The sequence below is a fragment of the Drosophila biarmipes genome, chromosome 3L, assembly GCF_025231255.1.
Source record: "Drosophila biarmipes strain raj3 chromosome 3L, RU_DBia_V1.1, whole genome shotgun sequence".
In the NCBI taxonomy this organism is placed as follows: domain Eukaryota; kingdom Metazoa; phylum Arthropoda; class Insecta; order Diptera; family Drosophilidae; genus Drosophila; species Drosophila biarmipes.
The window spans coordinates 6678008-6704613 of NC_066613.1; the positions used below are offsets into that span (position 1 = coordinate 6678008).

The 26606-nt window shown below is 43.7% G+C and overlaps 8 protein-coding genes across 14 annotated transcripts in view; 3 read left to right on the forward strand and 5 right to left on the reverse strand.

Annotated features, from left to right (window-relative positions):
* LOC108035907 (nuclear hormone receptor FTZ-F1) overlaps nt 1–7570 on the forward strand; it is a 44497-nt gene extending 36927 nt beyond the window's left edge. Inside the window, exons 4-10 of the mRNA XM_017111673.3 lie at nt 1920–2137; nt 2570–2943; nt 3379–3435; nt 3498–3696; nt 4622–4880; nt 4948–5048; nt 5191–7570. Coding sequence (XP_016967162.3) covers nt 1920–2137; nt 2570–2943; nt 3379–3435; nt 3498–3696; nt 4622–4880; nt 4948–5048; nt 5191–5340 — 1358 coding nt within the window. The 3' untranslated portion in view covers nt 5341–7570. The remainder of the gene's footprint in view (nt 1–1919; nt 2138–2569; nt 2944–3378; nt 3436–3497; nt 3697–4621; nt 4881–4947; nt 5049–5190) is intronic.
* A 1-nt stretch (nt 7571) lies between these two features.
* On the reverse strand, nt 7572–9647 carry LOC108035908 (ubiquitin-like-conjugating enzyme ATG3). The gene is made up of 4 exons (XM_017111675.3): nt 9443–9647; nt 8849–8984; nt 8590–8780; nt 7572–8276 (listed from the first exon to the last, which is right to left on the reverse strand). The coding sequence occupies exons 1-4, from the start codon at nt 9512–9514 to the stop codon at nt 7686–7688; spliced, it is 990 nt and encodes a 329-aa protein (XP_016967164.1). The 5' UTR covers nt 9515–9647; the 3' UTR covers nt 7572–7685.
* Nucleotides 9648–9876: 229 nt separating this feature from the next.
* LOC108035966 (nuclear FMR1 interacting protein 1) lies at nt 9877–11707 on the forward strand. Its single transcript, XM_017111783.3, has 3 exons — nt 9877–10114; nt 10162–10454; nt 10510–11707. The coding sequence occupies exons 1-3, from the start codon at nt 9923–9925 to the stop codon at nt 11654–11656; spliced, it is 1632 nt and encodes a 543-aa protein (XP_016967272.3). The 5' UTR covers nt 9877–9922; the 3' UTR covers nt 11657–11707.
* A 9-nt stretch (nt 11708–11716) lies between these two features.
* Nucleotides 11717–12377, reverse strand: LOC108035967 (mediator of RNA polymerase II transcription subunit 11). Its single transcript, XM_017111784.3, has 2 exons — nt 12275–12377; nt 11717–12222 (listed from the first exon to the last, which is right to left on the reverse strand). The coding sequence occupies exons 1-2, from the start codon at nt 12345–12347 to the stop codon at nt 11777–11779; spliced, it is 519 nt and encodes a 172-aa protein (XP_016967273.1). The 5' UTR covers nt 12348–12377; the 3' UTR covers nt 11717–11776.
* Nucleotides 12378–13976: 1599 nt separating this feature from the next.
* Nucleotides 13977–15177, reverse strand: LOC108035885 (protein terminus). The gene has a single exon (XM_017111640.3). It carries the CDS (start codon nt 15175–15177, stop codon nt 14032–14034), a length of 1146 nt encoding a protein of 381 aa, XP_016967129.3. The 3' UTR covers nt 13977–14031.
* A 518-nt stretch (nt 15178–15695) lies between these two features.
* LOC108035961 (equilibrative nucleoside transporter 4) lies at nt 15696–20040 on the reverse strand. 2 transcript variants are annotated; one of them, XM_044095144.2, is made up of 4 exons: nt 19355–20040; nt 18518–19079; nt 17908–18150; nt 15696–17785 (listed from the first exon to the last, which is right to left on the reverse strand). In XM_044095144.2, exons 1-4 carry the CDS (start codon nt 19567–19569, stop codon nt 16802–16804), a joined length of 2004 nt encoding a protein of 667 aa, XP_043951079.1. In that variant the 5' UTR covers nt 19570–20040; the 3' UTR covers nt 15696–16801. The 2 variants fall into 2 exon arrangements, with proteins under 2 accessions (XP_043951079.1, XP_016967263.1); XM_017111774.3 differs by having other exon boundaries at nt 17908–18153; nt 19355–20038.
* Nucleotides 20041–20179: 139 nt separating this feature from the next.
* Nucleotides 20180–23605, forward strand: LOC108035945 (uncharacterized). The gene is made up of 2 exons (XM_017111741.3): nt 20180–22949; nt 23017–23605. The coding sequence occupies exons 1-2, from the start codon at nt 20289–20291 to the stop codon at nt 23209–23211; spliced, it is 2856 nt and encodes a 951-aa protein (XP_016967230.3). The 5' UTR covers nt 20180–20288; the 3' UTR covers nt 23212–23605.
* Nucleotides 23212–26507, reverse strand: LOC108035946 (WW domain-binding protein 2). Of its 6 annotated transcripts, XR_006368479.2 has the most exons (7): nt 26341–26507; nt 25884–26183; nt 25331–25569; nt 24769–25179; nt 24114–24158; nt 23668–23768; nt 23509–23605 (listed from the first exon to the last, which is right to left on the reverse strand). XR_006368479.2 is itself a non-coding variant. In XM_017111743.3 (6 exons), exons 1-6 carry the CDS (start codon nt 26394–26396, stop codon nt 23561–23563), a joined length of 1152 nt encoding a protein of 383 aa, XP_016967232.3. In that variant the 5' UTR covers nt 26397–26507; the 3' UTR covers nt 23212–23560. The 6 variants fall into 6 exon arrangements, 3 of the variants coding, with proteins under 3 accessions (XP_016967232.3, XP_050742779.1, XP_016967233.3); XM_017111743.3 differs by lacking the exon at nt 24114–24158 and having other exon boundaries at nt 23212–23605; XR_007763839.1 differs by lacking the exons at nt 24114–24158; nt 24769–25179 and adding an exon at nt 23870–23964 and having other exon boundaries at nt 26341–26506.
* Between the last annotated feature and the right edge of the window lie 99 nt (nt 26508–26606).

The window sequence follows — 26606 nt, forward strand, 5'->3', positions numbered from 1 at the left end:
TTACTTGTTCGCCGCACTAAAACTGCATATATCAAAATGCTCTCTCCGTGTGTGGGTGTGGGTGTCGGTTTGTTTTTTAACTTTTTCCCGCCCGCCTTTGGATTCGAAATGCATATTTTATGGTGGCCACCTGCCGCCCACTGCCACCCCCCGCGTTGTTTTCGTTGTAGTTGTCTTTTGGGTGTGCGAATACAACCCCCGCCAATTGCATCTTGTAATCAACATGGCGCTAGCAATCGCAATCTGTTTTTGGCTTAAGCCGCCACCCTCGCAATACTCGCATGCAGGCAGAAAAAAAACTTGGCCTTGTTGTTATAAGTTGTTATAAGTTATATTAGCAAATAATTTACACAAGATTGTGAGCCACATGAACTTTTTTTTGCCAACATTCTATGGAAATTTAATAATGATAAATAAATATTACCAGTGATATATAATTAAATATTTATAAAAATGTATTAAAAAAATATAATAGTCAGTGTTGGTTTTGAAGGAATTAGAGTATTTTTTCATTTTGAATCTCATAGTTTTCAAATCTTTTCTTTTTTAACACATTATCCCTTTGAAATGATTATTAAATGACTGCCAAAATGTGTTGCCAAGTAGGAGTGGACATTTTTTTACTCTGCACCCCTTACGCTCTTTTTCGTGCTGCGCCATAAGAAGCGCCTTTTTATTGCGTTTCATTTAGCGTGTTCTCACACACAAACGCACCTAAGCGCAGCTATGTGTGCGCGCTGTACAGTTTTTGTTTTGATGCCGCTGTACAATGCGGCGTATGCGCAATATGTGTATGTAACTATATTTTCCATGTGCGAGCTTGTATGTGCGCGTGCATGTAGCCGCGTAGTGGTATTGCGCGCTCGTTGTTTTTGTCAAGCGCCGTTATGAGTTGCCTCGGATGAGAAATATGAAACGCACATGATGCTTCCCCACGATGCTGCACTCTGCATCCAGCGAATTGTGGGTCCGTCGAATGGGAGATGTCAAATGTAATTGGGTACGTTTGGGGATTCAGTAGAACCACTTCGAGCTTTGGGGTGAACGCAGCCGATTAACTCTGGGCATTCCAATTAAAGCCTTATCTTTTGTTTCCCAACGTACATATGTACATATGTACCTGTACGAATCGAAATTAATAAAATTAAGGCGTGCTCGAGGTAGGAAACTTCTATCTCCCAGAGTAGGTCTAGGGTCTTAAACAAAGTTGGGCAACCACAATATCTTTGTAGTTAGCACATATGAACCTTCCACAGTAAAACTAAATTAACACCTATTTATTTTATTCACTTAACAAAAATAAGCACATTGTATAACAGTATTTGTTGTTGGCAAGCTGAAGTAAAAGTTATCGAGTCCAAAAAAAATAAAATACAATGTTGTTTGTAAGGGATTGCTTAGCGATAGCTGCCATTTACCATGGTAAAGGTAAACATTTTGTAAAAGTTTATAAATATATCTGTGGATAAAAATATTTTTATTCCCTCTTTTGGGAATAATATTGCTTAGAATCCTTCAAAGATTGCGGTTCCTTCCTACTATTTAAGGGCCATCTTAGTTTCATGAGGTAAGAAATATGTGAATTTGCCGATTGTGCTAGAAGCCTTTATTTATGGAAGCTAAAAGCATACGACATTTAATTGCATTAATTGTAAATGCAATTCTTTTCGCCTATCCTAATTAATTTAGGAGTTTAAAAAAAATAACCTACTTAAATATTTTCAGTTTAATACATAGTTTAATTTTATAAATATATTTTATAAAAATAAAAGTATTGAAAAAATTATATTTGAAACCGAGAAATTCTTCATAGTAAAAACAGAGTCAAACGCTCTCTGGGGCTTCCAACCATCCAAAGACAAGATACAAGTTCTTTTATCGCAAGCCAGAACTTTAATATGCAAATTTGTATCTTGTAGCTGTTCGAGCGGATCGGATGCGGGGTGGACGAAACAAATTCGGACCCATGTACAAACGCGATCGGGCGCGGAAGCTGCAGGTGATGCGGCAGCGGCAGTTGGCGCTGCAGGCGCTGCGCAACTCGATGGGCCCGGACATAAAGCCAACGCCGATCTCGCCGGGCTACCAGCAAGCATATCCAAATATGAACATTAAGCAGGAAATTCAAATACCTCAGGTGAGAGCTGCTGTCAGGATTAATTTGCAGAACGTTTAAGAAGATCCTGATTGTTTTAACATAATTATTTATATCCTTTTTATTGTCATATAATAATGAAATCTCGAATACCTACTGTAACATGTTTATGTTAAACAATTACATTTAAAAGAGGTTTAGTTTTATACCGATTCGAAAGTATTTTTCAATTTAGTAATTATATATATAATTATAATTATAGTACCTTGAAAACTTTTGTCTACTCTTACAAGCCTTTACTAACTGAAGAGTCTATGGTTAAAGAACAATTTAAAAAATTTTATTATAAAAACTAAAAATACCCAATAGATAATTTGGTATATTTTATAACTTTAGTTCAACTACGCAGTTACGAAATCAATGATATAGTAAAATATGAAAAGATTTTATAAACGTTTTTTTTAATCTTTCCAGGTATCCTCTCTCACCCAATCCCCGGATTCGTCGCCCAGCCCCATAGCCATTGCGCTGGGACAGGTGAACGCGAGCACGGGCGGCGTGATAGCCACGCCCATGAACGCCGGCAACGGCGGCAGCGGGGGCGGCGGTCTCAACGGGCCCAGTTCCGTGGGCAACGGCAATAGCAGCAACGGCAGCAGCGGCGGAAACAACAACGGCAGCACGGGCAACGGAGCGTCCGCCGGAGGAGGAGGTGGCAACAACGCGGGCGGCGGGGGAGGAGGCACCAATTCCGCCGACGGCCTGCATCGCAACGGCGGCAACGGCAACAGCAGTTGCCACGAGGCTGGAATAGGATCTCTGCAAAACACGGCCGACTCGAAACTGTGGTATTTAGCCCAAAAGCCAGAACACAACCCAAAGAATATCCAAACTTATGCCAAAGAAAACGACAAACTTTCGATATTTTACCTCTTTTGTGGAAAAGGATTCAACATGATCATACGGCAAATGTGGAAAAGGGCAGTCTTGTGGTTTCTATTTATTAAAATAGTGAAATATTTTTAAAGATGTCCAAATGAATAATACGGAAGGCTTTAAAATTCGGATACACACTTTACAATTTTTGAATATTTCTTTGAAAATAACCATTGTATACTAATTTTTAAAGATTTCTAAGTAAATGAGTCATCTGAGTTAATATGAATTCTGTCTCAAGCTGCCCTTTTACGTATTGCTTAGTAGTCACTTGATGAGCTCTCCAATTAGAAGACCTCCGAACTTTAATAACCTATACCTTTTTGTATCTTTTATCTAAACAAAAGCTTCGATTCTGGCACACATCCATCGAGCACGGCCGACGCGCTAATCGAGCCATTAAGGTGGGTTGTTCTCGATACGGATTAAGTCGTAGGATCTATTAACCCGATTATCATTCCCGCAGAGTCTCACCGATGATCCGTGAATTTGTGCAATCGATCGACGATCGGGAGTGGCAGACGCAACTGTTTGCCCTGCTGCAGAAGCAAACCTACAACCAGGTGGAGGTGGATCTCTTCGAGCTGATGTGCAAGGTGCTCGACCAGAATCTGTTCTCGCAAGTGGACTGGGCTCGGAACACCGTCTTCTTCAAGGATCTGAAGGTATGGGCCACTCTAGGGCTGTGGGGTTGCCGCAACACCCCGACATCCCCGCATCGAACCCAAATCAGAAATCAGAAATCACAGTCAGCAGCAACATGGTTCAAAGCCAGAAACCAGTTTTCAAGCTAGGGGCCAAGTCTGCGGCATGTTATGTAAACCACCGACAACTGACGGCGACGTCGACGGCGACGCCGGCAGAATCTGCATTGAATTTCGATTTCATTTGGCGGCTGACCTACTTAGCCACCAAAGCCGAACCAGTCAGTCAGCCAAGCAGCGGCGTCTCTCGCTCAGTGACGCAACTGATGTGCTCACCCATACCAGCCCACCGGGAGCGGAGAAGCCGACTCTGAGCCTGAGAAAGAGACTGAGACTGAGACAGAGACAGAGAGAATCGGAGAAGCCGAAGACCGAGCGACAGAGTGACCGAGTGCATCCCCGCGAGACAGAGAGGGCGTGTTGTAATACCAGACCATCCAAGACTAGGCCTTAGCATATCTCCATACCATATCATCATTCAAAATGTATCTATTGAACCTTACGCGTGCGGTTGCCGCTTGAAAACCATCTGAAAAAGATAGGATCACTGTATTTTACATGCAAATTCAATTTCCAAGCCAAAAAAACACTATCTTAAAGAATATTTAACTAGAACCGATTAAATATCTTAAATTAATTAGCCCCTATTAATAATTTCATGATAATCTCTTTCCCAAACAATGTTTTCATTTATACTTTTGGTATTTAAAGGTATTTATTTTTTAAATTACTAGTTATTATAAGGTAGAATTTGTGATATTCCCAACAAAATTACTTGTAACATAGTTTATTCCTAGTGGCAACCGTACCTATTGATCCTCACCCAATTTTGCATACTTCATTTATTGACCAATATATTTTATGCTGTAAATTTCTTTCAATCCAGGTCGACGACCAAATGAAGCTGCTGCAGCACTCCTGGTCAGACATGCTGGTTCTGGACCACCTGCACCATCGCATCCACAACGGCCTGCCCGACGAGACGCAGCTGAACAACGGCCAGGTCTTCAATCTGATGAGCCTGGGCCTGCTGGGTGTGCCGCAGCTGGGCGACTACTTCAACGAGCTGCAGAACAAGCTGCAGGATCTGAAATTCGATATGGGCGACTACGTCTGCATGAAATTCCTAATCCTGTTGAATCCAAGTAAGGCCGTACATTCCCGCAGTTCAGATTGGCAACCTTCTCAAACTCTCCGTGTTAACACTTATAGATGTACGGGGCATTGTCAACCGGAAGACCGTCTCCGAGGGACATGATAATGTGCAAGCCGCCTTGCTGGACTACACCCTCACCTGCTATCCGTCAGTCAATGTGAGTAGAGGATTCGGTTGTAATGTGTATATGGTATCGTTAAAGGTTTCCTATTTTCCCTGATTTGTAATACTTGGGACTCGAAGAAATCTGTGCATTTGCTTAGTAAGAAACTAAGACTCTGTTTTCGGGATTCTTGCAGGACAAGTTCAGTAGGCTGGTGAACATCTTACCGGAGATCCATGCCATGGCCGCCCGCGGCGAGGAGCACCTGTACACCAAGCACTGTGCCGGCAGTGCGCCCACCCAGACGCTGCTCATGGAGATGCTGCACGCCAAGCGCAAGGTGTAGAGGCCGGGGGAACGTGACACGGAATACTTAATCATTTATGAAGTGTAAATAACGAGGCGGGGAGTCCCCACGAGGGCCCACGGCAGCCGGGATACGGAAGGCGACGGGCGGAGGATACAGAAATCCGTATTTCGAATATGGAATGCATCATCACTACTACCACCAACACCACCAACTATCACACCTATACACACACATGCACACATTTGTTGATTCAATGTTAATTATTATTACGTTAACGGTTAGGCCTAGTTTACGTTTAACTAATTAATTAATTTGTCTTAAATTAATTCGTGTTTTATTTGTAGTCCCTGATAAAGCAATTTTTAAAACACACCTAAACGTATAAATGTAGATGTATGGATATAAATTTTAGTAAGGCAAGGAGAACCAGAACCCACTTTCTTTAGGCATTACAAACAAGGAAAACAAAAGAAGCATGAGAAATTTTATTTTTATATACCTATATGAATAGAACTTATGGATACAAATCTATATATATATTTTTATGTAAATTGGAGTGTGTTTAAGCGTCCTACCACTTTTTATTTAGAATTTGGTTCACCATAGTTTTCAAATTAGTTCTGTTTCCACTAGCAGATCGTATATTTTATTTTTTGCGCCAAGTGTCTTGCATAGTATTTGCGTCTAATCTAATGGCAACAAAAGAGGAAAATCCATACAAAGAAAATGAAAACAAAGCAAATTTAGGTGTTCATGGTATGAATGTACGTGTATATTATAATTGTAATTCAATCTAAGTGTAAGAAAACAATGCAAACAACTACCTACAACAAGATAATGAAGAGCAAGAAATTATATAAATTAATAAAGATCGAGTTAAAAACTATATGGTAAATATATACTTACATATATTTAAATTTAGCAGTTTCAACTATTTGTAAATTTCAACCAAGATGTAATTGTTTCAATGTCAGCAACCAGAGAGTGTAAAGCTTATAATTCAAATACAAAATATATTTTGTGCAAGGAAAATTATAACTCAGCTAAAGGGTAAAAACCAATTATAAAAAGTAAACACCTAAGCTATATAAACCTTTAAAACTAAAAGTAAAAGATGCTTAGTCATGAATTTGGGCAATGAGACGGGAGAGAAATCGAATGAAAGAAAACAAGAATATTGTAAAAATCAAAAATCGAAATAAACAAACCAAATAAACTATATTTAATGAAGTGGATCAACTTTCAAGTCGAATATTAAGTTACCTGGCTTATATCTTTTATTTTTTAAGCTGCTAATTTGATTACTCTATTCTCGGATTTTCCAAAACATGTCCTTCGTGTCGTGTGAACCTAATCATTGCCTCAATTCCTGCCTAGGCATTGCGCTTAAACAAAACGTACCTTATAAAATTAAACAAATATAAACTCCAGATTCAGTAAACAGAAACTAATTACACCACACATTTCAAATTTAAAGGCAGCGTGTAAAAAGAAACAAAAGTCGTTAAAAGATGTATAAAAATTGAAGGTATCAGAAATTGCATGAAAATAATGGAAAGTTCTGGCAGATGCAAGATTAGTAGGGGCAAAAAATGCAGAAACGAAGCACGACGACACATCTATATAGGTTTACAATATACATTTAGGTCTCTAGTTGGTATGTATAACTTCTGTATGTATTATAAAATGTAAAAAAGCTAACAAAAATATGGGTAATTAATGTAAAAGTTGACAAGATAGTGGATCAGTTATATTTAAAGATGATAAGTAAAGGGCAAAATGTTGACGTCTAACGTAACGCTGGCGGCATGTTGTTGAAAACACGTTAATAGAGGGGAAGAAACGAGGGATCGATATACACATACAAATATATAAATGTTTATTCAGGTATGAATGGCGTTAGGTATGTTTATTGTAAAATTGATTACGATGTGAACCTGTTATTGCAAATGAAAAGTGATTTTAACTATTAAGAAAATCTATATATATACTATAAACCCATAAAAATTAAAAAGGATCTAACAGTTATACATTAAATGATTAATATAAATGCAAGCAACACACACTTTAAGTTTGAGAAACTGTTAAAAATGCAAAAAATCATTTAACTAGAAACAAAACTACCTAAAACTACAATGCATATTTGATCAATTGATTTAATATGCTTTATTATTATGTTAACATACAATTTCATCTCAGAGATGTTTCAAACATGCAACCAACAACAACAAAAGCAAAGTGAAATAAAAAGTAATTATTAAAACGACTCGGAGGTGACCATGTTTTTAGCTGTTTGCCCAATACTTTATTCGATTATTGGTTCACAAACTGTCGTTCAAAGAGTTAATGTATTGCGTCAATATTGAAAAGCAGGGCGGGTCTTAAGACATGTTGAAGTTCTGCGTAAAATCGTACTCTATTGTTGGTATGACGGTCTGAACGAATTTCAGGAATATGATCAAGTATAAATGCACTCCCAGCTGACCACCGCCCTCCTCCACCGTCTGGATGATCTTCTTCATAATATCGGCATGCCGACATGGGTGCACCGAGGCCATGTTGGGTCCTGGCAGGTGCGGGTGCGACTCCATGGTGACCGTTTTCTTGGCGTGATCCTGCGAGACATCCTCGTACATTTGCTCCACGGTCAGTGGCTTGCGCTGCTCATCGTATCCCACAACCCAGAGGCGTGGCGTCTGATAGTACTTGTCATAGCTGATGTGCAGGTCGTAGGTGCGCGTGTGGAGCACTGAGTCACCGCTGGCCTCCGCCCCAGATGCGGCTGCCACTGGGCTGGCCTTGTCGTCCGTCTCCGGCTTGCGAGTGGTGGTCGCCACTGCCGGGTCGACGAGCTCCAGCATGCCGCTCTCCTCGAAATCGTCCATGTCGATGGCCTCATCATCGTCCTCGTCTTCGGCCTCGGCTCCAACGCCCGGGGCTGATTTGTCGCTATCTGGAGTGTGCATTTCATCCTGAAGAGAAGAAAATGGTTGATGAGATTCGCAAATCGGTAAGTTTGAATTATATATTAAATATTGGTGGTGTTGCGGGTGCGTTTTAGAAAAATCAATTCTAACAAATAACAAATCTTAAAAATTAAAATTATTTTTGAAATGTTTTAAGATCTGTTTTTTATAAATCTTTTTTTAAACTTTCCTTACTCATAATCCATAATTGAGACTACTGAAAACACCTTTAAGCTATCGGAATCTTAAACTGAATTCAGTTTAAACAGTAATTCCTTTGGGAAATCCCAGATCTTAATGTTTTTCGACCAGCCCTCACCTTTGCCTCCTCCATTGTCAGTTCGCAGATCTTGTCCTCCAGCTGGGTAGTGCCGTCGTCGTTCAGCTGATGGGTCTCGACCCACCCTCCATCGCCGGACTCCTCCTCCACCAGCGTCTCCTCGCCGACGTACTCCATCTGCTTGCAGCGACGATAGCACGGCACATTGCGCGTTATCAGGAACTGCTTATCTAAGTGGTGCCCAAATGATTTTAATGAGTAAATTGGCCACTGATTAATGGCAAATCGCAGCACTTACCCTTGGGTAGGTAGGGTTTAGTCTTGGTCTCGTCGCCGGCGGCCCACTGCCAGGTGGGGCAGTGGTGCACCAGGTGATCTCCGGCGGCCACGAACTCCTCCGGAGTGAGAACGCCCGTCTCGCGGAATTTCGATTCCTGCAAGGGATGAATACAGTATTATTAAAGCGGGTGTTTTAGGAGTAGATTTAGGCCTCCGACGACCCTGTAGACCCTAAGGGGGGTCTACAAACAATGAAATTCTGACAACATTTTGAGCTGACAGGTAAACATTAATATTCCTAAAACCTCTTTAGTTACAATTACATTTTAAAAAGCTCATTAAATTCAATAGCTCTTTTGCGAAATGGTAGGTACATTATGGGCCACCCCCCTGCAACTAGTTTGGAGACAGTCTGGCGGTCAATCCAGTTTTATAGCCCCCAGGGAGGTCGTGGAATGTGGGGGAATCAATAGTTGGGCGTAGGAAACCCTTATCATTTCTAGATTTCTTTGTCATGAAGCTGCTCTCCTATATACACCCCTATTCCGTACGTATTTCCATACATATTTGCTCGTTTTGACCGACAGTTCTTCGTCTATCTGGCACTTTTTACCTTCAAAACGGGCGTTAGATACTCGGCCACATTGAGAGCCGTTCCTTTGACGGTGTTGAGGACACTTTGCATTTTGCTGCCCCGCTGAGTATTCGCACTAATCTAAACGCTTAAACTTAGTAAACAGAATTACGCTGCTCTCTCAATTGACTTGCACTTCCCAGCTAATTGTTTTTGTCTCGCGAGTGGCGACAACAACAGTGCAGTGCGGTCACACTAGGTCAATGTGTGTGGGCTTATCGATAGGTTTCAAAGCGGTATTTTTTGGGAAACAGTATTTTTTAAATTTTGCTGAGAGAAAAATAAACTTTAATAGAAAAAGTTTTAATATGAACAGAAATGTATAAGACCCTGGATCAATATTTTCTATTATATAACTAATTATTCACTTTAACGTATCTTTTTTTTGGAATATTTAGTAGCTCAGGTCACACTGTCCAGATTCGCGCACATTGTTTTTAACGTTTTTAACGCGACGAGATGGAGGAAAAGGTCCAGCCGAAATTTGTATTACCGTCCCCTAAATTCGACAAGCCCAATGGAGCTGCCAAGGCCAACCACCTGTACCTGACCCCCAGCGGGATGACCCTGCTGCCGAGGGCCAAGCAACCGCCGCCCATGTACGGCGCACGAGGATCAACAGTGCCTGCTAAGTATCTCGCCCAAGAAAACGTGAGTTGTCTTATCATTAACCGTGTATATTACCCCCTAATCCTTAGTTTACAGCGCAGAGCAGTGCAGTCAGCGTGCCAGAGACCCCACCGATTCACCACTCGCCTCCGCGACCGGAGTTCTGCCACTCGTGTGGCATGGAGTTGGCCAATGTTCAGGACATGAAACGCCACCTGGAGCAGCACGAGTCCTGCCCCGCCGATGACTGCGACTTTTCTGCCCTTCACAATGTCCTCGAGCGTCACATTGAAGCCAATCACATCACGGGGGCTTACAAAAAGGTGAAGAAGGTGTGGACAGACGAGGAATTGGCTGCTTGGAGGACAGAAAGGAGAAAAAGGTTGGTCGACTTAGTACCCAATTTCACATAAACCCTTTATCCGCGCACATCTTAGATTTCCCACTGCGACGAACGTTGAGTTGGCCAGGTTGGCAAAGGAGCAGAGAATAAAGCGCGGAGAGCGTCTAGAAGCCTCCAAGTCCCGCTTTGGAAATCGGGAAGATCGCCAGAGGACGCGACCCAAGGGAGATCACAAGGAGCGCTTCGATCCCAAAAACAGGAGGAAAAGAGGAATCAAAGGCAAATCCTTTGAAAAGAAAAAACCCGCAGGAAGTACAAACCAAGTTACTGATAAATCAAAGGAAACTAAAAAAGTAATTAAAGCAACCGAAGAAATCCAATCTGACCAAAAAGAGGAGCGGCCCAACTTCACAGAAAATGGCAAATTCCGTGGAACAGGATCAATGGAGGATTACCAGCACGTGAAGCCAAAAGTTCATAAGAAGGATAACGCTTTGTTTGGCCTGCTTGGAATGTATGGGTCAGATAGTGAAGAGGAAAGTGAATCGGAGTGCGAGGATCAGGGTCAGCAAGTGGGGGCCATACAGGATAAGGATATACAATTAGGTGTCGTCAAGGTAGAACCTCATGAGCATACAGCAAGCAGTCCAAGCCATGACGATTCGCCACAAAAGTTAGAAATAAAAATTGCCAAAGAAGGCTTGCACACTGAGACTTCTCAAGACGATGCAAATAGGGATGAGCAAACCCGTGACGAACCTACACCAACTTTGGAAAGCTCAGCTCAAAAGCATATTGATAGAATATCTGCTTCCATTTTAGAATCAGAATCTCCTACCAGGGAAGAAGCTGCCTCCTCCGACGAAGCACCAGATGAAGAGCCTTTCCAGCGAACAACGGAAACCATAAGTGAACCAACTCCTCCCAAAGCTGAACCTAAGGAATGTAAGCTCACGACGGCACCCAAGCGAGCTGCTCCAAAGCGAGTTTATGGCCTAAACTACAAGAGGGCTCGCAAGCAAACCCAACAGAACACCATGTTATCCAAGCTTCTGGAATCGGAAATTAGACATGAACGGAATGTCCTGCTGCAGTGCGTCAGACACGTGTGTGAAATGAATTTCTTTGGCATTGGACAAACTAAAGAGAAAAAGAGCGTAGCTTCAGATAGAGATCAAGATGAAGAGAAGCTGGAGCCCATTTGTGATAAATCCGTATGCATATCACCGGATGCATTATAACTATAAGCTAATAAAATAAGTGAATAAAGCTTAGAGATTTGGACTAAACTATTTTGCCGGTCGATTTAAAAATGTTGTATATTCAATTTAAGAAATGGAAACCTTTACTCTTATCCTAAGTTAGTTGGTGGACATGGAGGAGTCGCTGCCCATGGGGTGATCGCCTCCACCGGCGTTTCCGCCGCCCGCCGGTTGTTGCTGCTGCGCAGCTTGTTGCATCTGCTGTTGCTGCTGTTGTTGTTGCTGCTGCTGTTGTTGGGCCGCAGCATGTTCCTGCTGACGCTTTAGCTGCTGCCGGGCAGCGTGTGAATGTTTGGCCTTCGTTTCCTCCAGCTCCCGAACCCTGGACCTGGCATGCTGGATGCGGTGCCAGGCCATTTGGAGCACCTTGGCGGACGCGTAGCCGGAACCCTCGTGCGGCTGACCGGTGGACACCTGGGTCAAGTAGTTAATTTGCTCGGATAGCTTCGATTCCACGCTGGACAGGCTCTTGAGGAACTGCTGCGACTGAGTTTCGGCATTTTTCTGCGACGACTTTTCCTTTCCCAACTCCTGTAAGGCTTGTCCTGTAAATCACTCATGTCAGTCCTCTTTGGTGAGATTATCGTACACACTCACCTGCACTCTGCATGCACAAGATTATCTCCTTCTCGATCTCGTCCAGAGCGTGAATCTTGTCCAGCGGATTCATCTTGGTTCGCAGTTCTGCATGTAAACAAAATAGAGATGGCAAAGTCTCGATGCCACCATGGTATTTTCGGTATTTTTGGGATTTTTCGATAGGTAACGCGTAGGATCAATCGTGGCTTAATGATGCTGGGTTGGGTAATGAAATGTAACGACGACAACGACAATATATTTTTAAAAAAAAATTTCTAAAATCAAAAAATGGAATGGTTTAGGTGCTCTACAGTCGATGGTATCGACTATTAGACACCCGTTACTCAGGCCAAAGGGAGTGCAAGAAGAATGAAGATATGCTTCCAGCATCAGCAGCACCAACTACTGGCGCCCCTAGCGGCTATGTGGCGTATTATTGAAAGCAGTTGATTAAAAATTTTGAAATATTATTTATTTACCTGAAACAAAAATGGTTATTTTAAGAAAAGCTCAGAAAATATTCAAAGACGTTACGAAATTTTGGAAGCTGTTCTGAAATAAAGGATGTTCTACCAAAAAGCGCAGGCTTTAATAAAATTGAAATAATTATTGATTCAAATAACAGTGTACACGAAATATAAACGACTTGCAAAGTCGAATTAAGATTTTCTGCATTTAATCATTTAGCCACCGACAAACGAACAGAAAATATAGAAAAAATTTTGTTCACAAGCAAAATTACATCTAAAACATTAAATATACTCATATTAAAAATGTTTACCATTGGTTTTTTTTTTTTAATTTGTTGTTTCTGGTGCATTAGCCAGTCCCGGATTGTTATTTTTTTGGTTGCACACTATTTCAAGATTAGGCAAAACATTAACTGGATGGCGGATTCCCCTATTCCTGAGGACTCCCTTATGGTGGGCGTAAGTTTTCAAAAATATATATTAAGTCTAGGAAACAAGGAGCAATTTGAAAAAATGTACTTAAAACTAATATAAAGATCCTGGATCTAATTTTCATAATATTGTGGTCCAATCTTAGAGAACAACCTCTAAAACTAAAAAAAAGTCACTTGAAATATTTTAACCATAAAGCCCTTAATTTGAGTGCCCATGAAGCATAAAACATAGCCGACATATTTTGCAAGTTCTAGACATATCTTTTATATTCCCGTGCATAAAAATTCATATATTCAAAACGTCATATTTGGAAAAAAAAAATTACAGAAAATTAAAAATTCACATGTTCAGAAAAAATTGATTTAAAAATTGCGTTCCAACAATTTAAGAATCGTACAAAATTAATTAAAATTAAAATTAATACTATCTTCTCAAATACTTTTAGCTTTCTCAATCACGAATATATTAAGAATGTAAAAAGAAACAAGGAATCGCTATAGTCGAGTGCCTCGACTATCAGATACACGTTACTCAGCTTGAGGGAGCTAAAGGCAAAAGCATTTCTGCAAAAAAAAATGTTTCCGTCATGGACATGGCTAGTCGAAAACGCTTCCTTTTACCTGTTACATACTTTCAGACGAATCTAGTAAAGGGTATACTCTACGAGTAACTGGTATAATAAATATAGCACGAATGTTTCCCTGTGTGTATCAAGTGATACTATCAACTAACGATCTAATAAACAAAATTATTCATATTTAACTCTTAATAAAAATCCCACTTCGATAAAAGTCCCGGAACCAAAAAGACTCTTACGTTTAAATATTTATTTGTTTTGGCACACTCTGGCTTTCGTTTCTAAACCTAGAATCAATTTCGTTTGCTGGCCAGTCCAACCCACTCGTACTTGAAGTACTCCTTTGGCAGGGGCAAACAGTTCTCGTGCAGCTCGATGGCGTCCTTGTCCATGTTCCACACCATAAAGTTTCGTCCACAGGCGATCTGTTTATGGAGAGCGAAGTGGACGCGGTCGACGAAGTGGGACTGGCACTGGCGGCATTCGAAAACCCTATCCTGGCTGTCCACTCTCAGGAACTTCCTTATGTTCCGGATCTCAAGCAGACCCTGAAACCCACCAACCACGTTCGTCTGAATTATAAAGGTGGGCGTGTTGTCCACATCATCTCCGCGAAGTAAGTAGGGCACAACATACAATTCTTTGGAGGTGCTGCAGACCCGAAAGCTGTAGAGGTTTACCTTCAGGGTTGAAGGAATAGGTCGCCCAGGCTCTTCTTGATTGATATAGGTTTCAACAAGCTTCATCAAGTCAGAGGGCGATCTATTACTTCCCCTGTCAAGGCCTTCAGCTGCATGCTTTACTTGGTATTGCAGAGGAAGTTTGCAAGAAGGTTTGGATTTGCCTTTGGGAGCGTGGCAAAATCTCTTGACAGTCACCTTCATCCTTCTGATAACACACGCCTCCAACGGAACCTTTTGGTGGAGCAGGACATAGTTACTTATCTTCTCCAGCAGCATGGAGAATATCATGTCGACCGCCTCGCCGATATCCAAGTGGTTTTCGATATTCAATGGGCTGCTTTCGTAGTACATGCGCTCCTTTTTCACGTCCACATAGAATCCGACTGAAGCCTCCAATTTTTCAGTGCCAAAACTCAGGAATCGAAGCAATTGGGGAACCGCATCGATCCCAGCATCCAGGAGGAAGTCGTTCGTTCTGGCTGAGATGCTTCCGTCGCATAAGATAAACTCTTCGATGGCCTGATCCTCGATCGCTCTCAGGATCAGCTTTTCCTCGGAGCCCAGCTGAATGCAGTGGCTTCTGTTGTTCTTGATGTCGTTTCGCCAGTGATGATTGTACGGCTCGCTGGCTGGAACTCTGCTTTCACAGGTGGTACAATCCGCTCTCCTTGAACCGTTGGCGAAGAACTGATGGCGAAAAACTCGCGTGTTTTCCACGATCTCGAAGATGAAGCGCGACTGTGTTCGGCGGGCCATGACTAGAAGAGAATGATGCTGGGCGTTTCGATACAGGGGGTTTTATAGGAACCTATGACTCCGAAAGCAGCTTAGGTAGAAGATGAAATAGTACTTTGTTGGTAAGAATATGAACCAGGTGCTCTTGATTGAATGTGAAGCACAGGCAGGTAGATAACTTATTGGCAGGTAAGCCGCTTTCTGGAAAATTGACATCTGTCTAAGCCTCTCTATAGGAAACCTTCAAGTACGAAAGAATACACCCAATGTTTATGACCTTAAAGGATCAACGAGAGTTCTTCGCGAATAGGAATTCTTTAATTGGGCTTATAGTGGCGTCAGAGATTGAGCAGATATTTTAAAGAAGAACTCCATGTATACATAAGTATAAGCACAGGGTAGCCCAAAGAGGACTATGTACCATATCTGTAATTTTTAGAAAGTGTTGCTTTTAGCAATATTTTAGAATGGTACCACCTTTCCAAAACCAATCTTTCGATCAAAGACCTAAGTGGGATTTAAATAAAAAGCGTTGGCCGTTAAATATTTCTATATTAACATTTATTTATGTTTCTGCAGGTTCTGTTGTCTTAATTTTATCTATCGATACACGGATGCTTCCATTGCCCTCTTGCTTACAAATTTAGCCAAATAAATATAAAAGCAACAAATTAGTTCAAGACCAGCTTTTGCACTTGAAGGCTTACAATGCTTACAACACTTATGGCACCGACGCTCAGATATCTTACAATCTTCTGGTTTGCTTGGAAACCCTTGGAAATAATTACTCTTGTTAATCCTTCACTGATGGACTTTCTTGTTGTCGGTTCAATACCAATTTCTTCACTTGCAGTTACCCATTTCTCACTCTTACAAAAATAAACAGACACCCATTCACACCTATATAGTCGAAGTCGACAGGTTTGCAATTTGGAATCCATAGCACTTGATTGGAGTATATCGGAGATAGATAATTGGGTCCTAGACTTTAGACGCTAGACGCTGAAATCAAACCAAAAGCGAAATAGCCTAGACACCCTATAGTTGTAGATATATGGTATTTAGTACATACATACAGGAGTAGTATTGCCTATAGTTAGGAGTTTGCGCTTACTATTAACTGGAATCTTTGTTCACATTTGTTATATTTTGAGCCTTTAATAAAATGTGTTCGGAAAATTTTACATTTATCTATTTTAGCCACATGAAAGCTCTAAAAAATTGATAAAAAAAAGTATCCAGACCTCCAGATTGGTTTGCTCTTCATTTGCTCTAAGTATAATTAAACATATCCTTACATTTTTTGGATTTATTGAAGTATGATATTTTCAAACTGCCACTTCAAACTGTCGCAACCGTCAGTTGGGAAAAACTTTAACTAAGTGAAATACTTAAACAACTCTTTGTGTGAAGAATCGAAAACCGCTGGTTTCGAATGTGAAAAATAGAGACATTTTACAATTAGCTATTAAGAAAACTATGGTTATCATTTCATAAACCATTACTGGGGGTTTCTTCGTCTGTGATATTGATTTAGAATCTTGAAGTACCAAGGTTTGCAATAAAAAGTATAAATTATCATTCTGACGTAGATATGGCTGTGTAGAATGTTGAGTTGACTTTTCCGAATCTCAGGGGACTGCCCTTAGATGCTATCCAGCAGCGCGTCCTGCGTTTGGGGATCTGTGGTCATCTCGTCGCTGATATCGCCCACCGAGCTGGTGACTGTGGACACGATCGAGGATATGGTGGCGTTGATCACCTCGGCACTCCCGGTGGCCACCGTGCTGTAGAGCGCCAGGGCCGTGGTGGTGATCACGGTGGCCAGAGCCGGACTGGCGGTGCTGGTGGTGGAGCTGGAACTGCCGAGGGTGAGCATCGTGGTGTTGAGCAGGAGGGGCACCAGCGTGGTGGCCCCCGTGGTTGGTGGACTCATCGTGCTGGTGCTCGTCAGCGGCAGCGAGTGCGGCAGGTGGCCATGTCCGTGCCCGTGACCGTGGAACTGCTCTATAATCGAGGCGGGCACGTAGGGGTACGAGGGGCAGGGGTTCACCAGCTGCGGCCCCAGCATGCTCTCGAAGACGTATCCAATCAGGGAGCCCACCGTCAGGCCCACGTTGTACGACAAGGTCATTATATTGCCAGTGACCTCCTTCAAAGTCCCCGGCACCTTTGCCGGGGCCAACATCATGGGCAAGCTGCCGGCTAGTCCATTGGTGATACCCAGAGCGATGGTGAAGACAAAGGGCGCCGTCTCGCCGGAGATCACGGGCCGCTGGCGAGGCGCACAGCAGAGGAGGAGCAGGGGCACCAGGACGATCCTCAGCCCGGACAGCAGGATCAGCTGGCGGCGCGACCACGGGTAGGGGCTGGCGGCCAGGATCTTTCCCACCACATCCGACGTGTTGAAGCAGAACATCAGCAGCACCGGCATCCAGGAGCGCAGGGCACAGGACTGCACCTCCACCTCGATGCCCGGATACAGGGAGAGGGTCACGCAGTAGGCGAGGGCGATGCACACCATGTGCGGGTAGATCACCTGGGCCACCCGCCACCGGGTCACGAATCCCTCGCGGATGTCTCCCAGCTTACTCGGTCGGCAACGGCGCGGGGTGATGACGTGCTCCACCTTGAATAATGAATTCTGTGCTTACATTATGTTTTACAATTTTAAACCATGTTTTAAGAATCTTAAAGCCAATATCCTGGACTTAATATAATTAATAATAAAATATGGTTAATATCTAATACCTTGAAGGCCACTGTCGTGGGCGTCGTTGGCTCCTGGGCGGGGGGTGTGGCCGGAAGCTCGGGAAGTTGGCCCAAGGCTTCGATGCTGCTCTCGCCGGCAGTCGGATTGGACAGTTCGTAGACGGGGTTGCTAAAACTCAGGGTGTTTCCGGTGCCTGGAGGTCCGACCGATGAGGTCGTGGTGTGGGTGCCGTCCATGGACAGCACCCCGTATCGAGTACTACTTGGAACGCCATCTATCTCCTGCTGTATTTGAAGAAGATAAATATTATATGAGAGGTGTTAATATCTTATAAAGTAAACTATTAGACTTTAAATTATTAAATTTTTCATGACAGTTTAGGTACATTTCATTTCAATAAGTTTTCGAAGAAGCATACTTCTTTGGAAATACATGACGTGGATACAAAATTGTCAAAATGTTACAATTAATACGAAATGTAAATGTTAAACAAACAAATGGGCTAATTTAGACTCCATACAAATTATGGGTTTCTCACAATGCTTTAATATTAGTTTGAAGCTTTGAATTATACTCCGCCAAACCCATCGAAAATTGGTTTGAAAAAAAAGGTTTTTTGATCACCTAACCTATGAGCTTCCTACTCACCTCATCCGGCCGGAGGACTATCTTCGAGCAGGCCTCCACGTGGAACCGCACAAACGGCGAGTTGATGGTGGCCACGTGCAACAGGTAGCTGAAGAGTATGTAGAGCGTGGAGGTGAGAAAGAAGATGACCGTGGACACGCGGTCGTTGTTGATCAGCAGCTTGGTAACGACTCGATTGGAAGACACCAGGAACCCGGCGATGCTCTCGCCGGCCATCACCGCCTGGGTGTACTGCTTGGGCAGCATCGAGGCGAATCCGTAGAAGCTGGACTGCTGCACGGTGCACCCGATGGCGGTCAGGGCCACGGCGGACATGTTCACCAGGTAGGCGGTGTTGGAGGCGAACATGTGCCAGGCCACCTCGCAGACGGCCACGAAGATCAGCGTGGTGAAGGATATCATGTAGCCGAACAGCACCCGCGACTGGAACGGAGCCACCGACAGCACTATGTTGTTCATCAGCACGGTGCCGAAGGCCACGAAGATGTACGTCATCGACATGTCCAGGGCCACAGGACGACCCGGAAAACGCGCCTGCCAGTAGTCCGCAGCGATAATGAAACTGTAAGTACAAAGTATTGCATTTTTACTTAGTGGAAGTAAAATACTAATATTTTGTAATCTTTTAACCGATGTGTGTTAAAAGATTACAAAATATTACAATCTATTGCTTCACATCTAACATCTAAACTACATTATATCATTATATTAAGATTGTTTATAACACGCGTGTTTATTATTATAAGGTCTTCTACTGATCTAATTAATTTTTGTTCTATTTTAAATGAACAATGATAAACAGAGTGTTGAAGGCCCCGTCTTTGCCGAACTGCTCACCTATTGTAGGGCAAAACAAAGCCTATGCCCGCTGCCAGGAGGGCCAGGTAGACGGAGTGCCGCTGATCCTTGGGGGCCCGAGTGTCGAACTCTGGACTGTCCATACTGCCGGGATGCCTCAGTCCGGGCCCAGACGCGGAATGGGTGCTCCTCGAGCGCCCAGAGCCCCGTCCATCCAGCGGCTCGTAGGTGGTTTCCTGTCCACCCACATCCATGGTCTCGAACTCTTGTTCGCGTTGCGATTTCCGGTGGCAAACCTCTTTGATTACTGCCCGTTGTTAGACGACCCGGTGGATTGTGGACCTTGGCATTATTTTCCAGATTGACCACTTAGTGGGCGTGAGGGCTCTGTTGTTTTCCCTGCCGTACTCGCATACAGGGTGCAGATTCTACGGTTTTTCTTACACAAATCGATACAAAACAGACACAAGTGGCTGCCCTCGAACTAGCCCCTGGGAGTATTTAAAGAACCACCTATCTAATGACTCGGTGGCTCCTCTTAATTGAATTTAGCCGCAGCACATTTACTGTTCACTGGACTTATTTTAACCGCTTTTCTAAAGACATCTGCTTGCCAATCCTTCGGTTGTCAAAGTGCTGGCATTTTCTCACCACGCCCGCCACTGCGCATGTGGCGTATGATTGATTTTATTCAACTAGCTAATCCAGCCTGTTGTTGTTTTGTCGGCTGAGTGAATGAAACTCTTCCTCTTTTGCTGCAGCATGACCAAACTTGAAATGGCCATAAATGCAAATAGGACATCTCTACCTCTTGTAAAGATCATCTTATTTTTTATGCTCTAATTATCCATAAACTAAGCTACCTTGAGAAACACATCAATACAGTCGACCTGAACATTTTTGAAACTCTTTTAAATTGATATATTATTCATAAGACCAAATTAATCAAGCCTAGCTGTGATTCCTGGCCATAATGATCAGACAGAGTGAGACTGGTTCCTTTGTGCCCATGCCCATTAAGAACTTAGTCGAGGAGTGTCGAAGGCTCAAGGATATAAGTTCGTTAAGCATTACGGAGACCGAAATAATGGGATCATTAGCCCCCTTAGAACCGTATTGCAAACATCTTTCGCAACTGACTGTCCAAGTGAAGGAGGACCTCGACCTCGGCGAGTACGAGGCAGTGAGCGGGTGGCCCAGTCTAAAAACATTCACCATGCTAGGACAGCACAGGCCGGGCAGTTTGGAGCCATTCTTGAAGAAAGCAGCTAGGAATGGCTTCCTGTCGCACCTGCACCTCGACATCGCCGAGCTTAATGTGGACGAGGTGGCTGCACTGACTTCGAACCACGCCTTGAAGTCACTAAAGTGCGGCTTCAGCGACCACCAGTCCATAAGACTCCTGTCCAAAATGGGCAGTCTGAACACGGTGATCATAACCACCGAGCTGAACACCGAAATTGCGGGGGAAGTGACTAAGATCTTCAAGTATGCCAAGAGAGATATGATCGTGCAGTTGGAACAGAAGGGATTTCAGTTTCGCATGGAGCGGCAGGCCCAACGATTCGTTGTCTACCTGCCCCAACACCATCCCATCGATATGACCGTGCTGGCCCCGCTTTCGGAACTCCATGAGATAAAATACCTCACCATACGAGGACCCCATCAGAGTGGCTCGCTGGCGGATCTTTTTCGAGCTTTCGGTGCCCATGAATCTTCCGAATTGCAGGAGGTTGTGATATACAGCAGCTCTTTTCTGACCGGGCAGGAAACCGCCGCCGTTGCCACGATTAAATCCTTGAAAGTGCTGGAGTGCGGTTTCACGAAGCCACTGAACGCCGAACAGCTCTCGAATCCCACCGCTCTGCGGGAACTCTGCATTGTCAACCTGCCGAAGGACTCCATGAAGGGCCTCTTTGCAGCCCTGGCCTCCAAGAAGGAACCCACTCTGCAGTACTTTATTCTTACTGATGGCATGCTGCACTGCGAGGAAACAGAGGAACTGGCGAAAATAAAGTCCCTCAAGTATGTGGTATGCAGGTTTCAGGATGTTGGGGCCCTCGAGCGGATCGGAGAGCTTCCCCAGCTGGAACATGCCTACATCACTGTGAGACAGAGCAACTACCAGCCCTGCGAGGTGTCGCAGTCTCTTCTACGGTTTCTAGTACACTGCCAAAGGGAGGGTCAGGCCAAGTTCCGAGGCTGCTGTGTGTCATACAACCAGCTCGAAGGGGTTATCATCTTGGTCTTCAGAAACAAGGAGTCCGACGCTGCATTGTGCGCTCTGCTGGGATGTCTGGGTAATATCAAACACCTCCGGATAAGCGGCCGTCCTGCCGTTGGAAATCTGAAAGCCATCCTAGAAGGCGTAGTTCTGCACAACAAATTGGAGCTTCTGCAGATATCCAAGCTCCAGGCCAACGAGATACCCTTCGTGGCCCAGATGGATTCCCTTACGAAAATAACAGTGGGATTTCTCCAACCATCGAAAGTGGAGCTGCTTGCCCGCTTGCCCCACCTGAAGTGGCTGTGCATCACTGTGCACCTGCCGGGATCGCTGGAATGCCTCTTCTACGACTTAGCGGAACGGGTGCCGACCTCCAAACTCGAAACCCTGACTGTGCTGGAGGTTTACCTGGAGCCCGAAGAGCTGGCAGAAGTGTCCAGAATCCGCTCCCTGCGGCGCTTGAGGTGTGGACTCGTGGACCCCTCCAATGAGTGGTCCCTAACGGAGCTGAGTGTCCACTCGCTGCTGGAGGAGTTGCACATTCATTCGTATCAAAGTGGTTCCCTGCTGGAGTTACTCAGGGCCCTCAAGCCCATGAGTTACTTTCATCGCCTGATCGTTCGGGGAAGCCGTTTGACCACCAAGGAAGTGAAGGCCGTCAAGGGGATACGCACGCTCAAGACCCTTCAGTGCAGCCTCGATAACGCCAGGGATATAGGAATCCTGGAACGTCTGCCACTGCTGGAGGAGCTGGTCATCGAATCCATTCGCATAATCCATCGGAACCCGCTGGCTCTGTTGGCAAACAAGGAACGACAAACTCTCCAGAAGCTGGTCATCAAGAACAGATCCTTGGGATCATACGATTTTAAGAGCTTGGCTCTGATGTCCAGTCTGAAATCCCTCGACATCATTATTCACAATGCATGTGATATCGAGTGCCTGGCCCTCCTGAATTTGACCGAATTAACCCTCAACTGCCCTCAAGAAATCACCATCACTCCTCTCCTCGCCGCTTTGAGCGACAAGGATCCGCATGTGCTGCGCTCCTTTGATCTTATTAACAAGCTTTTGCCAGCGAAGCCCACTAAACTGCTTATGAAAGTTACATCTTTGAGGAACTTGAAAATTGGGTTCGGCGATCTCGAGGGCCTTGATCTGCTTCCCCAGCAAACTGAGCTTGAAGTGCTGGAAATTAAAAATAAAACTTTCAGAGTCACGCAAATCATGGAGATCCTAAAGAACTGCCGAAGGCTTCGTGAATTCCATTTTCTAGAACGTAATGAAAAAATAAACACTGAATTCATAGGGCATTGCATGGACATTCTGAAAACTGTTCGAAATCCCCGTGATCAGGCACCTTTGCAGATGTATTTTCACAGCCTGCATTGCCTTTCATTTGAACAGGTAATTACAATTTTTGTTATATATTATTATTTATATTGTATTTTTCAAACATTTTTGTAACTTGCAGCAATATAGTGTTGATGAATCCATCTTGGTCATCAATGTTAAGACGCGTCCACCCATTGATGATTTCAACGACGAAATTTTCTATGAGCCACCAGAAGACACTTCCGATGGCGAGGAGCCCACGCGTTTTGTTCGGAACCCGGTAAAAGTGCCAGAAGAGTCCGAAAGCACAGATACGACTGATTTTGGAGGTTGATTACTTTTACACAATACGTAGACATATATTTAATAACGGATACAATAGGTGTGAAGTTCTCACATAACAATCATTTGATTCGTATATTTACTTAAAAAGTAAATTTATCAAGCCAAAAAAGCCAATTATAATTTTGTGACCAGAAATTAAAGCATATAAGGAAAATGAAGCTTATCAAAGAGCTCGATAAACAATACGTCCAAATAGCAAGCCATTTTAGCATGCTTGAGAACAACAATAGATAACTTTGTTATAAAATATTTTGTGTTTGAATAACCTCCACGGAATGAGCTGTAATTATTTTGTTATATAGTATTATTTAATAGGGGAATATAGTATGCAGTCGTTATTAGTGATTTTTCTTCGATGCATCATCATAGCTGGGTGGCAAGTTCTACAAGAAAGTAAAAATATCACAGTGAGACATATTTCAACATGCATTTGTAATATACATACAAAATAGGAGGGTGGTAAGTCACTGTTTCCTGATCCACTGGGTCCGCCTTGGTTGTAGGGTGTGTTATAAGCACTTGCTGCAGCTTCTGCTTCTTTGGGATCTGGATGAAATAGGAGCACATGAGGCACAATCCACATCAGTGATATTCATAATAATATAATTATAATACAATAGTTGAAACCATTACGATTCACCTCTTACAATTTGTGCTTATGGTATTATCGCTGGAATCAGCACAACACACATGGGTCTTTGGATTGGATAGAAATAATGATGAGTGCTGCCAAATCTTGCTACTAAGGTTCGCATTTTGTGGGGGTAAAGAAAAAGGTAAAGAGGAAACCATTAAACAAGTCACTAAACCAAAGGGGCAGACTGAACTACTATAAGACTCGGCTTTTGTTAGTATTTGCTTTGGGCATAACATCAAAACAATAAATCTTACTTGTCGGGGTGGCTATTGAGGCACAGTAGTTTGCATTTCATTACACTGTAAAATAGGGCAAAAGAATGTTTTCTTTTAGGACTGGAGAATAAATTTGTTTGGTTTAGTAGAAGGTTAAATCGATTATTGGATATTAGGTGAAACCACCAATTACAGTTTTTAAATCGTAAAAGCAAAAAGTCATAAACTTGTCTGAGTAAGTTAGTCCAAGCTTTTAGTTTTATTGAGTTATTTTATGTATATATGCTTGATTTTAAAAAAGACAAAATTTATTATTTTTTTCTGAGCGCCGAAAAGAATCAAACAATTTTGTAAACGAAGAAACCTAAAGACGTTTTCATTAGTTTGTAAACATGCTACTCTTCAACCTTCTTCATTATGCTAAAAACTTTTTAGTTGTTGCTTCTTTATGCCAAATAATATTAAAGGTTTTTTGGTTAGTTTGCGAGATTTCATGATTTTTTAAACTGGTTTGGTAAATTCGTGTTCATTACTTTAAGTTTAGCATGCATCTAATTTCTTGCATCCCTTTCTTCTTATTCTTTCGTTTCTTTATCTTCTGCAAGAATAAACCAATTTTACAAAGTGCATTATGGGAAGGGAATGTTAATTCAATGAAGGAGTAAGAACTACGTGGAGGATGAGTTTTACTCACTTCCTGGGGGCAAGCTGAAGCCCATAAAGCTGGCTCCAGATGCAGCTGCTCCTCCGGCTGCTCCCGCCTGCTGGCCCGGAGGCGGTGGTCCGGCCGGATAGCCATTTGGATATCCGTTCGGTTGCTGGAGTCCTGGGGTGTTAAATCCACCGGGAACATTGCCGTATCCGCCATAGGGTGCGGGTCCATTGTACGTCTGAGCCGGGGTGGCATACGGCGGTCCTGGAGGGCAGTTGGGAGCGCAGGAGGCGTACGGCGGGGGCTGGACATAGCCTCCGGCCCATCCCTGCGGGCCGTAGCCCGGCTGCTGTTGTTGCTGCTGCGGCGGCGGCGATGAAAAACCATACCAATTGGGTTCATTCGACGAAGCTGCCTGCGGCTGTTGTGGTGGCGGCTGTTGAGCCGGTGGTGCTAGGATGAGAAAGATAAGAGTGCCCCAGTGGGTTAAACGAAGCCTGTGCGAAGCGTGAATTTCGTGGGTAAGCCAGCTTGCCAATTCGCGATGCAGTGACAGAACAAAAGCCGAGTGTTTATTGGGGGAATGCCCGCCTAGTTCACTTACCGATCCCCGGGTACGGCGGCGGATTGTCGCTCATGAAGACCGTATTCGGCGCCGGGCCACTGAAGGCATCGTGCTGCGGCAGCCAGCCGTAGTAGCCGGGTGGCGGCTGATATGCCGGTGGCGGGGCCTCATTCCAGGCTCCAGCCGGTTGGTAGGGAGGCGGATCATCACCGGCCAGCCCGCCGCGATGGTAGTTGTTCATCGCCGTCTTGGCGGACCTAAGCAAAGCCTGGCCATATCTAAAAAGGTATCAAGTGGTTAGTATGGGGCAGCAGGGGTGACCGTTATATTGGGAAACTAAATATACCCTAGCAATCAAGCTAGGTTTTTCTAAAATATGGCTTATTCGATTTCTAATCTTTGACAAAATATCTAGAGAGTTTATAATTTACAATTTTAGGCTATATCATGTCCCAAATTCACAAAGTATATAAAAAAATATATAAAAAAAATTAATACGATTTGTGAACTAGCTTTAGCTAGAAGTAAAATCTCAGTAAGTTTTGTAAAAATAGTATTGGAGCTTGAGTGCATAAAGCAAAACAGGTCTTACTCGATGGCGCCGCCTGCCTTGAAGTGGAGCTTGAACTTGACCTCTCCCACGTAGTTTCCATTTGGCTGGGCGCGCACCTTTCCCTTGATGTAGTTGGCCCCAAAGACGGGCTGCTCGATCTCCACATCCGAAAGGGCCACGAAGGGAGCACTGAAGGACTGCATTGAGTCCGAGGACTTCTTGCTGTTGAAGATCATCCTGTGGGAGGTGAGGTAAATCCTGCCCGCCTTGGAGCCCTTGAATATGGGGTTGTCCTGACCGGAAAACTCCATGGAAACGCTGTCGCTGTGGAGCAGTATGCTGAAAGGGAAAGGGACGCATTAGTGCCTATCTTATCGCCGGTCGACTTCCCAATATATTGCCAATAAATGAGCAGCCACACGTCAGTGTTTACATTCATGACGTCAGGATGACCCCACCTTTTCGGTGGTTTTTAAGGACTTTCCCGGCTACTTACTACTCTCCAGCGTGGATGAGCACGCCGTTGTTGGCGTGGGCCGTATTAACCGACATATCAAGTGGTTTTTCCGACTATTTTCACAAAAATTTGCACGAACTTCACAGAACTACGTTTTGCTTTTGTTTTGACAGCTGATGATTCATACAGAAAAGAGTGGCAACGCCGTGGAACCCTGAACTATAGCCTGTTTACACAGAGGGGCTTCCATTCGAAACGCTCGTGCCAGCGTGAAGAGGCTATTACACGTCGCTCCCATCCCCACA

Bases quoted from the DNA above. Each gene is read 5' to 3' on its own strand.
- LOC108035966 (XM_017111783.3), top strand. From the start codon at position 9,923: ATGGAGGAAAAGGTCCAGCCGAAATTTGTATTACCGTCCCCTAAATTC. The intron at 10,115-10,161 runs GTGAGTTGTCTT...CCTAATCCTTAG, and splicing joins AGTATCTCGCCCAAGAAAAC to TTTACAGCGCAGAGCAGTGC. The intron at 10,455-10,509 runs GTTGGTCGACTT...CGCACATCTTAG, and splicing joins AGGACAGAAAGGAGAAAAAG to ATTTCCCACTGCGACGAACG.
- LOC108035945 (XM_017111741.3), top strand. From the start codon at position 20,289: ATGATCAGACAGAGTGAGACTGGTTCCTTTGTGCCCATGCCCATTAAG. The intron at 22,950-23,016 runs GTAATTACAATT...TGTAACTTGCAG, and splicing joins ATTGCCTTTCATTTGAACAG to CAATATAGTGTTGATGAATC.
- LOC108035885 (XM_017111640.3), bottom strand. From the start codon at position 15,177: ATGGCCCGCCGAACACAGTCGCGCTTCATCTTCGAGATCGTGGAAAAC.
- LOC108035967 (XM_017111784.3), bottom strand. From the start codon at position 12,347: ATGAATCCGCTGGACAAGATTCACGCTCTGGACGAGATCGAGAAGGAG. The intron at 12,223-12,274 runs GTGAGTGTGTAC...AGTGATTTACAG, and splicing joins CTTGTGCATGCAGAGTGCAG to GACAAGCCTTACAGGAGTTG.
- LOC108035908 (XM_017111675.3), bottom strand. From the start codon at position 9,514: ATGCAAAGTGTCCTCAACACCGTCAAAGGAACGGCTCTCAATGTGGCC. The intron at 8,985-9,442 runs GTAAAAAGTGCC...CATCCCTTGCAG, and splicing joins ATCTAACGCCCGTTTTGAAG to GAATCGAAATTCCGCGAGAC. The intron at 8,781-8,848 runs GTAAGTGCTGCG...GGCACCACTTAG, and splicing joins TAAACCCTACCTACCCAAGG to ATAAGCAGTTCCTGATAACG.
- LOC108035961 (XM_017111774.3), bottom strand. From the start codon at position 19,569: ATGGATGTGGGTGGACAGGAAACCACCTACGAGCCGCTGGATGGACGG. The intron at 19,080-19,354 runs GTGAGCAGTTCG...TTGTACTTACAG, and splicing joins TTTGTTTTGCCCTACAATAG to TTTCATTATCGCTGCGGACT. The intron at 17,786-17,907 runs GTATTAGATATT...TCATTATTCAAG, and splicing joins CCACGACAGTGGCCTTCAAG to GTGGAGCACGTCATCACCCC.
- LOC108035946 (XM_017111743.3), bottom strand. From the start codon at position 26,396: ATGTCGGTTAATACGGCCCACGCCAACAACGGCGTGCTCATCCACGCT. The intron at 25,180-25,330 runs GTAAGTGAACTA...TTCTCATCCTAG, and splicing joins GCCGCCGTACCCGGGGATCG to CACCACCGGCTCAACAGCCG. The intron at 23,606-23,667 runs GTATGTATATTA...ACTTTCTTGTAG, and splicing joins ACTTACCACCCTCCTATTTT to AACTTGCCACCCAGCTATGA.